The 12,168-nt window shown below is 54.9% G+C and overlaps 1 protein-coding gene across 2 annotated transcripts in view; it reads left to right on the forward strand.

Annotated features, from left to right (window-relative positions):
- Nucleotides 1–2,181: 2,181 nt before the first annotated feature.
- The window catches only part of Cpne5 (copine 5), an 88,766-nt gene continuing 78,779 nt past the window's right edge, over nucleotides 2,182–12,168 (forward strand). For both annotated transcript variants that reach the window (XM_046450756.2, XM_046450757.2), the window contains exon 1: nucleotides 2,182–2,864. In XM_046450756.2, the coding sequence (XP_046306712.1) occupies nucleotides 2,770–2,864 (95 nt within the window). In that variant the 5' untranslated portion in view covers nucleotides 2,182–2,769. The remainder of the gene's footprint in view (nucleotides 2,865–12,168) is intronic.

A 12,168-nucleotide genomic window follows, 5' to 3' on the forward strand; every position in this document is an offset into this window, starting at 1 on the left:
TGTTTCTTCTTCAACCAATCATTTGCAGAGTTGTATGGTTGTGTGTGTGCGCATGCGCTGAGGATTGAATCCAGGGACACTTTACCATTGAGTTGAGCCCCAGTCCTTTTTAATTTTTTATTTTGAGACAGAGTCTCACTAAATTGCTTGGAGCCCGGCTAAATTTGAAGCTGGCCTCAAACTTGGGATCCTCCTGCCTCAGCCTCTTGAGTCACTGGGATTACAGGCGAATGCCGCCACCACTGTCAGTGCAGAATGGTGTTTTAAAATATGTTCATAACAAGTTTTGACAAATTGCTTAAAAATAGTTTTCTGTTTTTGTGTAACTCTATTAATGATGTCAAATAAAAAATTAATTATTCTAAGAAAACAGAACGCACTGGAATGAAAACTTCACATTATGCTATGCTGTAAATTCTGGCCTATTATTATGTAGAATAATAATTTTTTAAAATATATAGATAACATTGTGTACCTAGCCTGATGTTGTGGCACATGCCTTTAATCCCAGGCACTCGGGAGGTTGAGGCAGGAGGACCTCAAGTTGGGGGCCAGCTTGAGCAATTTAGCCACACCCTGTCTAAAAAATAATAAACAGGTCTAGGGATGTAGCTCAGAGGTAGAGCACCCCTGGGTTCAGTCCCCACTATTAACAAAAGAAAAGAAAAACAAGCAAAAGACCAACTCCACCACTACACTGTATTCCTACTGGTGGTTCAAACTGAATTTTGTAGTTTACTCTGGATTTTGTTTTAAATTTAAAATCAATAAAAATTTCAACAACAACAAAAAAAAAGATCTAAAAAGGAAGCAAAAGAACTTGAATATTCTCTGTGGAGGAAGAGTCGCAGGCCCAAATCCAAAAGTGAAGTCTCCTGACCCACCTTCTCCCTCCTGCCCTGGGAATTCCCATCGCCTTTGTCCCTCTCTGACCCAGGTGGCAGAACAGCAGAGTTGAGTAAACAAAAAACACTTGTCCCAGCCCCAAGAACGCGTTCTTATCTTATACCCTGGCTGTCTAGATGTATTCTCATCTTCTATTCTGGCTCTATCTGATGTGTTGACTTCAAACAGGATATGGGCGCGTCCCGCACTCTCTGGCAGCCAAACGCAGGTCCAGAGGCTCCACGCTTCGCGGTCCAGGCTCAGACTTTTGGCCTCCTGTGCATTAGGTTTGGACAACGTGGGGCGGCGGGTGCGGAAGTGGAGCTCCATGTTAGCAGAGCTTAGACAGGCTGAGGAGGGGCCGCGGGTGGATTTTGTGAGGCAAGACTACGTGCGCAGTCTCCAAGACATGCCTCAGCGCTACAACCCCAGACCCGGGAGGGCGGGCTGGAGACCGCTAGAGGCTCTGCTGGGCAGGGGGCTGCTGAAAGGTGCTCCAACTCTGTCGTTCTCCAGGGCAGGTCCTGGAGCCCCCCGCCCCCTTACTCGGTGCAGGCCCTTACTCGGTGCTGGTTGCATTGAAGCCCGTGGAGCTCAGGCCATCCTCCTAGTCTGGTGGCAGAAGCTTCTAGACCCGGGGGCTGGCACGGCCGTGTGGTCACGACGGGCGGGGGAGGAGGAGGGCGCTGGCGCGCGGTTTAGGTGGCTGACTCCGCGAGGCCAGAACCGGAGGGAACCCGAGGAGGGAAGGGGAAGCACCTAGGAACCGACCCAGGGCCAAAAGGCCCTAACTGGGAAATCGAGGTGCCCTCTCCCGGCACTGGGGTCGCCACCCTCCCTGCCCAGTAGAAAGTAAGTCCGCTTCTGGGAGAGACCCTGTAACCCGACCCCCTCTATACACACATTCCCCTCACCCCCGCCACCTGTCCTGCCACCTGTCCTGCCTAGACCTTTTTCAAACAGGTGCCCCGTGGTTCACAAGCCCCTCTCCCTCCCCCAGTGCGGAGACCCTTGACCAGGATGGAGGACGGCCGCAGAGGAAGACGCGCGCACCTGGAACCATCTCTGGCTGTTGCTACCCTTGTCCCAGGATCGGGAGCCGCGTCCCCACGCCCACCACGCACACATACACACACAGACTCACCCGCTCACACGCACTCAACACCGCGCGCAGACCCCGCCCGCGGCCCCGCCCCGGCCCCTGCGGGCGGCCCCTCCGGCGCTCGCGGCCCCGGCACGCAGCCCGCCCTGGGTGGCGGGAGGCGGCGGCTTCGGGCAGATTTGATTTTCCCGCAGTCCGGGCGCCCCGGAGCCGGAGCCCCAGCCGAGGAGGTGGCGCTCACCGCCGCGTCCCAGCCCCGCCGCCGCCCGCGCCGAGACCCAGGGAGAGGCGGCGCAGTCCGGGCGCTCGGGGCTCCGCGCTGCCCGCGCCCTGCCACCCCCGCCGCCCTCACCCCCTCCCGCGCCTCGGTCCCCCACAACCCTCTCCCGGGCTCCTGCACCCCTTCTACCCCCGCCCACAGCCGCACGCCCCGCTGCCCGCGCCCCTGTCTACGACTCCGCGCGTCCCTCCCGGTGCCCTCTCCCCGGAGCCCCTCTCCGTCTCTCCCCGCTGCGCCCCAGCTCCCCAGGCTCCTGGCCCCTCTCCGCTGGGCCCCCAGCCTCGTCGCAGCGTCACCCGCGCCCCCTCTTCTCCCCGCGGCCCCCGCTCCCTCCGCCCCCCTCCCTCTCTCACTTCCCACGCCCCCTCTCCGCGCTCCTCTCCGCCCCTGGCCGCCCAGCCCCGGCTCCGGAGTTGGGGGAGAGCCCAGGGCTCCAGTCGCTCCGGAGGAGGCGTGAATCGCGCAGGAATTGACTAATTTGGGGTGGGGGGTGCGGTGGGTGATGGAGCAGCCTGAGGACATGGCGTCGCTGAGCGAGTTCGACTCCTTGGCGGGCAGCATCCCGGCCACCAAGGTGGAGATCACCGTGTCCTGCAGGTGAGCCGCCCGCTGGCCGGGTCCCCCTGCCCCGCCCCTGGACCAGAGCCCCGCGGCCCCTGCCGCTCTGACCCTCTTATCTCCTAGAGCCCGTTTCCCAGAGTGTCCTCGCCTCCAGGACGCCCCCCACCCCATCCCACCCCACGGGGGTCCGTCAAGAGCCCCTGCCTAGCTGCGGGTGGCGACAGCAGAATGGGAAGCCCGGCTGGGGTCATAGCCCGGAAAGTTTGCACTCCAGGCTGTTGCTTCGAGGACTGCGGGAAGAGACAGGAACAGGGGTCTAGGCACCAGAGCAGGGGAGGGGAGATGCAGCAGGGTCCCCGCTTGCTATCTCTGATCAACACCTCCATAAATGGAGAAGGGAGAGACTTGCCCCATCCCTCACAGGCATGCCAACCTTCCCCATTCTTTGCCCTCTTCTCTCCTCTCCTCCGGTGCTGCTCAGCATCCTTATCTTCTCTCCCCACCTCCTCACGGTCCTAGAACTCAGGATTCCAAAGCCTTCCTTCACCTCCAACAACAGGAAAAAGGATCAGATTGACTCATTCATACTGAGGTGTGGATAATCCATAGCAACTTGAAGTGACACCACTAAAAAAAAAAAAAAAAAAAAAGCAAAACAAAATAATAACCTGGGTCAGAAACCTTAAGCCAAAGGCTTGGAACACCGCTGGTGAAATTTTAGAATGAGCAGGAGAGGAGTATTTTTGTGGACTACAACCCCCAAATCCTCAAGTCATGTCATACAGGATTTGTGGTAACTTTCTTAAGAGCTGGCTTCTTATAGTTGTGGAGGTGGCTGCCCCAGGCAGTAAGAGGGTAGAGGTGGAGAAGGGGAGATTTTTCCCTGACGCAGCCCTTTTGTGATTGGCCTAGAGTCACTGCCTTGCTGGGACTGAGGGGTACTGTGGCTCAGGCATAGCCCTTCTTGAGGTTCCTCCAGTGAGGCATCCCCACCCCCAGTAACCAATGGCATGTGGAGCCCTTGTTCCAAATCACCCATCCCATCTTCTTCTAGGTCACTTTTTGGCCAGAGTGTCCCTCACCCTCCTTGTGACCGCCCCCCCCCTCCCCGCCCTACAAAGTTGAGACATCGATTGGGGCATTGTAGGTAGAGCCAGAGACACTGGTCTGGGTCTTGAAAGAGGGAAGGACTTGGGGGACTTTGTCCTGAAGGCTAGAAGTTGAGGGCGAGTGAAGGCTGGTGGGGTAGAACGGCAGCACCCCCACAGCCAGACCCTCCGGGGGCTGCTGTGATAGCTTCCAGATGCTCCCACCGCCTGCCACAGGGCTGTCGGAATCGTCTCCCAGGGCCATTTGCCTCTTGCCATTGCTGTGCTGGGAGATTCCAAATGGCCCATGAGCTCCAGTCTCACCTCCTCAACCTTAAACAGGCCCTCCGACTCCTGCCCCTGCTGCACCCCTCGGCCTTCAATCAGCCCCTTGCCTCAGAGTCCTCTTGAGATCCTTCCTGTCTCCGGGCCTTCGAACAGACTTCACTCCTCCTTCGTGTCCCCGACTCTGAAGAGCCCGGCCTTGTGCTCTCACTTCCAGGCTCCTCTCACCCGTGAGACACCCAGCTCAAATCACTGCCTTCTGTGTTACCTGGGCCCTGGTATTCAGTCCTGGCCCAGGGTCAATCATACGTAGTGGGCATCTCAAGTGTGCAGATTTATCCCGTCTCTAGCAAAGCATCTTCCTGAGCATTGGAAGGCAGGGATTCCCAGGCTGTATCAGCCACTTGGAACCCGCCACCCTAGCGGAGAGGAAAGGAGGCAGAAGACAGGTGATAATGTGCTCACAGAGTCACATCTTGTAATGGAACCTCTGATTCCCTGCTAGGGACAAACTTCAAGCCTCCGTTTCCCCATTTGTCCCGTCTGTATGTTCATGGAGAAACCTTGCTCACAAAGGCAGCTCATTGCTTAGGACAGTGCCTGGCACATAGTAAGCCCAAGTACTGTTGGTGGGATTAACTGGCAGGAATGGAGGATCAAGATGCACCCAGCATGGTGCACCGTGGTGCTCAGTGAGTAGCTACAAAGATTACTCAAGGTGATGACATTTGGTCCCCGCTGCTTGCTCTCTGCAAGTGGAGGTGTCCAGAGGATGCCAGTCTCTTGCATAAGAAGTACCTGGAGATGCATCTGAGTCCCTGCAGGTTGTGGTTCTAGGGTTCATCCAGTGTCTATTGCCTCTTAGGGGACATGATCTGTCAGCCTGAGGAGGGCCTGACCTGGGCCCTACCCCTGCTCTCCAGAAAGAGAGTGGGAACGTGGATTTTGGTGAGGAGAGATAAGGAGAGAGGAGTCATTTGGAACAGAGGATAGGCAAAAAAAAAAAAATCAATCTTGGTGGACTTTGAAATTGTAGATCATCTCTTTGCTTTACCAGGGACCAACTCTCCAGGTTCCAGAATGGAGAGAGACAGACAGACAGACATAGGAAGAGGAAAAGGAGGGTGGGGGGGAGGGAGAGATGCATGGGTGGACTTCTCTAGCATATTCTTTACTCTGTGGCCACCAGTTAAAGGGTCAAGTCCCACTTCTCTGCGCCCTGTGTTCAGCATCAATGGGACCCCAGGAGAGGAGGCTACGGGATACCGCTGTGTGAGCATCTAGGTGACACATGCTGGTAGGCAGGGAGCAGTAGGAGAGGCAGAGGGGCTGGTGGGTGAGAACTCCAGGGGTTCAGAATGGGCATCTGGAGAGACGGTGTTTCAGGGATGGTGTGAGTTGCCGTCTCTGGCGCCCAGGGATCTCCTGTGTTCCCTTCTCTCTGCGCTCCATATAAATTCCTGCCCACCCCCACCCCAGCCCCAGGAGCTTTCTGCTCAGTGCCAAGAGGAGGCACAGGCAGTGCCTGTCCCAGGGCGCCCCAGCTAAGCAATGCTACCTGGTATGGAGACTCATTCTGAGCCCTAGCACGGAGCCACCACCGTGAGGCAGGCCAAGTCTTTGCCGAAGGCAGATGACACTGCGGGATAGACTGGTTTGGGCCTTTGCTTCAGGCAGAGTACCTTCTGGATTCAGCTTCTAGTTCACCCCCAAACAATGATTTTTTTCAACTTTGGTTTACTCTGGGTTGAAGATTAGAAAACCTTTGGTTGTTTGACACAGTGATTAAAAATGTGCGTCCAGGCTGGGAGTGGTGGTTCACACCTGTAATCCCAGCGGCTCTGGAGACTAAGGTAGGAGGATCACAAGTTTGAGGCCAGCCTCAGCAATTTAGCAAGACCCTGAGCAACTTAGTGAAACCCTGTCTCAAGATAAAAAATAAAAAGGGCTGGGGATGGCTCAATGGTTAAGTACTTCTGGTTCAATCTCTAGTACAAAAAAAAAAAAAAGAATGTGGCCGCATCTGGGTTCCTCCTGGCTTTGTTCCTGTGGTCCCGGGTGGGCTACTTAGCCTGTCTGTGCCTCCTTTGTAAAGGAAGCATAAATATCAGTTGTGGAGACTCAAGGGTTTATCCATGAATAGTGATTTATGTCCATCTATTTGACACCTCGATAGGTGGGTTCCAAGACTTGCGTGGATTCTGGACATTGATCTAGAGATGTTTAGAGGTGGTTTTGGGAGTGGGTACGGCAGATGGTTATCGAACTAGATATCAGCAGACGTTGTGGGAAATGTGACTCTAAAGATCCTTCTTGAGCCCAAAGCTTTTACTTCTCCTGATAGTTCAGAGGCCTTTTCTGATTTTGTCAGCCACTCTCAGACCCAATTGAAACTTACTTGTCCCTTGTCCATTCCCCAAAGGCCACATTATTTTTGAAGTCTCTGTGCATCCTGAACCAGCATATTAATATGTTAGTTAAAAAAAATGATTTGCATAGGGCATGGTGGCGCACACCTGTAATCTTAATGGCTTGGGAGGCTGAGGCAGGAGGGTCATGAGTTCAAAGCCAGCCTCAGCAGCAGCAAGACACTAAGCAACTCAGGGAGACCCTGTCTCTAAACAAAAAAATACAAAATAGGGCTGGGGATGTGGCTCAGTGGTTGCGTGCCTCAGTGTTCAAACTCTGGTACGCCCCCCAAAAAAAGAATGATTTGCTCCCTCCCCCATACTGATCATTAAACCCAGGGTACTCTACCACTGAGCTTCAGCCCTGGCCCCCAACCCCTCTTTTTTATTGTTGTTGTGCTGGGGATCGACCCCAGGGCCTTGTGCATGTGAGGCAAGCACTCTACCAGCTGAGCGGTATCCCAGCCCAGTCCCTCTTTTTTAGTCAGGGTCTTACTAAGTTGCCCAGGCTGGCCTTGAACTTGCCATCCTCCTGCCTTAGTTTCTGGGTAGCTGGAATTACAGGCATCTGCCACCCTGCCTGGCCAATTTGCATTTTTTTAATGTAACAGGAAACTTTTGCACCTGGACGGGGTCCTTCTAGAGAAGCAATGCCCAGTGCCACATGGTGGGCTCCTGAGCCCCAGGGAAGGGAAGAGGGGCAGGCCAGAGGCAGCCTGGTCACACAGCTCAGCTGGTGTCTCTCACACAGCTGCTCTGTCCCCACCGCTGGTATGGGCTGATGGGCAGCTGCTGTCTCTGCCCCAGAGATACATTTGCTGTCTGGCAGGTTGGAGTTTGGCTGCCTTGGGGCCCAAGAGGCGGCCAAGCTTGGGGGCTGCGTCAGCGGGAATCTACTCTGTTTTCTTCTGGCAGGCAAGGGGAGGGGGCATTGGATGGAGAGGCCTGGGGACATTGCAGCAGCTGTCAAAGCCAGCTGGAAGAAAAAGGTCCATTGAACCACTGAATACGCCAAGGCTCTCGTGTGGTGGAGCCCGGGGAATAGTGACAGCAGGGCTTATGGAGTGCTCACTGCCAGCGAGGCACCGCCCGGCTTTATGGTGCTGAACTGTGTGCAGTTGCCTGTGCCCAGCTTGTTCTGACCGTCTCGAGTGGCAATTTCATATGGTGCAAACTAAGATCATTGTATTAGTTTTCATTTGCTGCAGAACAAATGACCATAAACCCAGTGGCTTAAAACAACAGGGACTTCTTACCTCCTGGGTTCTGTGGGTCCCAAATGCGGGCTCAGTCCAGCTCTGGGCCTCGTGGCTGATGGGAGGCTGCCGTATGGCTGCAGTCTCAACCAGGATATGGGGTCCTTTTCCAAGCTCACCAGTTAGCAGAATTCACCTCCTTGCAATTGTGAGGTTGAAGTCCTGTTCCCTTGCTGGTTATTGGACCAGAGCGACTGTCGGGGCTGCCCTTAGATACTGCCAAGTACCCCCCACCTTTTTTGGGGGGTCCTGGGGATGGAACCCAGGTTGCTTTACCACTGAGCTACATCCCTAGCCCTTTTTTTAAATAGCCCTTTTTATTTTTTATTTTGAGATATGATCAAACTGAGTCACTGAGGCTGACCTCCAACTTGCAGTCCTCCTGCCTCAGGCTTTGGAGTCTCTGGGATCACGGCATGCATCACGGCACCTGGCACCAAGTACCTGTTGTACAATGTGACAGCTTACTTCCTCCCAGCCCGCGGGACTCTGCAGTCGGCCACAGGGCAAGCATCAAATCACCTTTCCTATGTCATAACCCAGTCACCTGAGCGACTGTCCCAAGTCCTGCCCACACTGGAGAGGAGAGGATGATGCAGGCATGTTCATGGGGAGCAGGAATTTGGGGGGACACATTCATTGCCCACCACAGCTACTGTGTCTTTTTAACCTCACAACAGTCCTAAGAGAGAGAGCTGTAGTTCTCTTTCTGCCGATTAGGGAATCAAGGCTGAGAGAAGTTAAGGTTTGGAGAAGGGGATCCAAATTCAGTTCTCAGACTTCAAAGCCCTGAGGGCTTCCCGGGTTGGGGGATTTAGGGGCCAGCGATGTAGGCGTGATCAAGAGGAAGCGGTTTCCCCCAGGGATAGGAGTTAGGAGAGGCCCTCCTTGCTCAGGGGAGCCTCTGGCTCTGTGAGGCAGACCCAGAACCTAGAAATCCTCACGGGGCAGAGACCAGAGAAAGCCACAGGATAGAGCCCGCCCCTTGGGGCATCCAGACCCTGTGATGGTAGCTTGCCATGTCTCCCCTCCCTGCTCAGGTCCAAGGTCACTGATGGACAGGACCCACCAGTGGGAAGATGGTCGGAGCAAGCGGGGATATGAGCTGGAAAGCTCAGAAAGGGGTCGGGTTCAGTTAGAGAAGCTTCCGCTGTGGATAACGCAATCTGACTGAGAGGTTTGGACCTGAGATATATTTGTTTTTCGTAGATCACAATGATTTCAGAGGTACGTATCTGAGGGCTGGTTTGTCACTTGGCCATGGAGGACTCAACTATCATTCTGCTGTGCTATCGACCGAATAGTGGGCCTCACTGTTACACAATGACTACCCCTGCGCTGGGCATTGCAGTCATATCCAGAGATAGGAAGCAAGACATGGTGCTGAAGGTTTCTCTGAAAAGTTGTTTTTATCTGAAAAGCGCAGTTCCTCCCAAAATCTCTTAGCAGGCTTTCTATTTCAGTGCCCAAAGCGGGGTCCGTGTCCACACCTAGACTGAAGACAAGGGTCTGCCTTCCCTGGCTTACCACCGTCTCCATCAGCTCTGAACCAGTGTCATTTCTGTTAGCAGGAACAGGTAGGGAGTGCTTGCTGGATGGGCAGCCTTGGCTTCCGGCACAGAGAGGCTTTCCAAGTGGCTCTGCAGGCTGCCTGAGCTCCCAGGAGCTAACAGGAGCCTGGGGCTGGCGTCCTGGGGGACTGGCTCCTCAGTTTCCGCAGTTGGCCTCAGGTGACAGCACTGATTCTTCAAGTGTAGTTGGGCTGAAACCCTCTTCCTTTCTATTCAGGCAAGACAAGCAGGCTGTGTGCTGCGGAACACCTCAGGTGCCTCTGTCCCTGCCATCCCCTCTGCTGGCCCAGCCCAGCACCCTGAAGGTGTCATGCAGGACACTGACAGCCAGCGCAGTTCCCAGCATCCCTTCTCTGAGACCTCGGTTAGGTCATTTTCCTCCCACCTCAGTCTCTGCAAAATGGCAGAGAATCCTGGTCCTGCCCACACCCTCTGGGATCCTTACAGAGATACAAAGAGATTAAGTTTGTGGAGTTTCACATAAACTAGACAATGCCAAATAAGCTTCCTAGTGACAGCAGGTATCAGTAACTGCACACTACGGACTCGCTGGTTCACCTGATGATGGATGCCGATCTGTGTTTGCCATCCAGTGTCCTTCAGTACCAGACACAGTTCCAAGTGCTGGGAATGTAGTCATGAACAAGAAGATAGACTCTTTCCCCCCACAGAACTCACACGGAGGTGGAACATAAATACTCATTTCTTATTAAGCAGCCAGGCACGGTGGTACATACCTGTAATCCCAGCAAGTGGGGAGGCTGAGACAGGAGGATTGCGAGTTTGAGGCCAGCCTTGGCAATTTAATGAGACCTTGTCTCAAAATAAAAGTGAGAAAGTCTGGGGATGTAGCCCAGTGGTAAAGCACCCCTGGCTTCAATCCCTGGTACCATAAAGGGAAAAAAATCTTAATTAAATAATGTTTGATGGGGAAGGGTTCTTAAGTTCATTGCTGTTGGTGATGCTGGGGCCATTTGAGCTTAGAACCAAAGGGAAGATCTAGAGAAAAGGTGATTTGGGTAGGGAGAACATCAAGTGCAAAGGCCCTGGGGCAGAAAAAACCTTAATATGCTTGCAAAATCACGGGGAGCCTATTGTGACTGGAACAGTGTGAGCAGTGGGGGACAGAGGAGAATGAGGTCGGAATAGGGGATGCAGATCATGACCTTTCAATTATCAGGCATTTCATTTATTATTCCAATAGCATTAGGGGTTCTGATTAACCTTTAAAGAAACTGCTCTGGTTGCTATGAAGAGAATGGAGGGGGGGGGAGTGGCATGTCACTAGTCAGGGGGGCGGGGTGGTAAGGCAGTGGGGGTCACAAGACTTGAAGAGTGGGACTGGAGGCTGTGAAGGGTCAGAGGGGAGAGGAGCGTCCCGTTCACTCCCCGAGGCCCCCCTGGACGAGGAGCTCGCCGGGGGTGGAGCAGCTTGTCCAGGGTGGCAGAGTTCCCGCCCACTGGCCTCGTGGTGATTCCAACTTGGGCACCTCTGGGGCCGGAGCGCGCGCCCTTCCCTGGGAGAGCCTGGGCCCCAGTCTGGGAGGGATGGTCACTGCGGTAGTTAATGAAAACCCAGAAAGGGGGCTCCCTCGGCCCGGCCCTGGGAACTGCTCTCCAGCCCTCGGCAGGTGGATTGGCCGGAGACCGTGCACCGTGCATGTGGGTGAGGAGCCACCTGGAGGATCTGGAAGGGGCGCAGGCCGTGCGGGGAGACCGGGACCACGGCCCTCTCCTCACAGCCCCCTTCCTGGCCCCTGGGATTACTCCTGCCTGTCCGGGAGCAGGGGCCCTGGGCAGCAGCTCCTGAGGGTGGGGCAGGACACAGGGCCAGGAGGCGCTGCTGCCCCTGCTTTTTGGCAATGCGTGTCTCCTGGGGCACCTCCAAGGGGCTGGAGCTTCAGAGTTCAGATCTGTCCTGCCTGGGGAACAGGAGTGGCACCTGCTCCCTGGCATTGATATGTAGGGGAAACAGGGTGTCACGGAGGACTTGGCACCAACGGTGTGTGACATTCACCGGTCCTCTGTCCACCCCGTTTGCTGTTAAGTTGCTCCATAGAGAAGTGGGGTAATGCTGGTGGGCCCCTCAGGCCTGGGGGTCTCTGTAGGGTGTGTCACAATTCCTGTTTCTGCCTGACCTCTCCCCAGTCTGCTATCCGAAAGAAAGGCTGTGCCTCCCAATGGGCAGTGGTGGGCAAGGGCACAGGAGGCTCAGTTCCTGCCCCAGCTGGGCACTAGGGAGCACCAAGGGGCGATCATGGGACTTCCCTAGCTGCCGCATTTCTCTTCCACAGGCCTTCACTGAGCACTTACTGTATGCTAGGAGAAGACTGTTGATCTCAGAAAACCCCGGGAGGCCAGGATCATGAAGACCCTTTCTTTGCAGATGGGGATGCTGAAGTGCAGAGAGGTTAAGGACTGGCTTGAGGAGCACAACTCGAGAGGGACAGAGCTGGACTCAACCCCACCGTGAGGCTCCAAGTCTATGACCCTCCCCCAGAGTTGGGGGATATTTACGGCCCGGGTTGCTGTGGGTTGTTTTTTTGACCTTTGCAACCTCTTGAATCTGTTTGGGAATCTGCTGAAAACTCCCCCCAAGATGTGTCTGGGGGTGTGCCGATGTGCCCCATGTCTACAGCTTCAGGGGCTCCAGGACCCCCATTAATGCCCTGGTCCTGGCAAAGCCCAGGCTGTAGCCTCCATGTGCTGCTTTTAGTCCTGCAGCTTGGCTC

Source organism: Marmota monax, unplaced genomic scaffold, assembly GCF_021218885.2.
Source record: "Marmota monax isolate L192 unplaced genomic scaffold, Marmota_monax_Labrador192_F-V1.1 WCK01_AAM20220418_F8-fsc00127, whole genome shotgun sequence".
In the NCBI taxonomy this organism is placed as follows: domain Eukaryota; kingdom Metazoa; phylum Chordata; class Mammalia; order Rodentia; family Sciuridae; genus Marmota; species Marmota monax.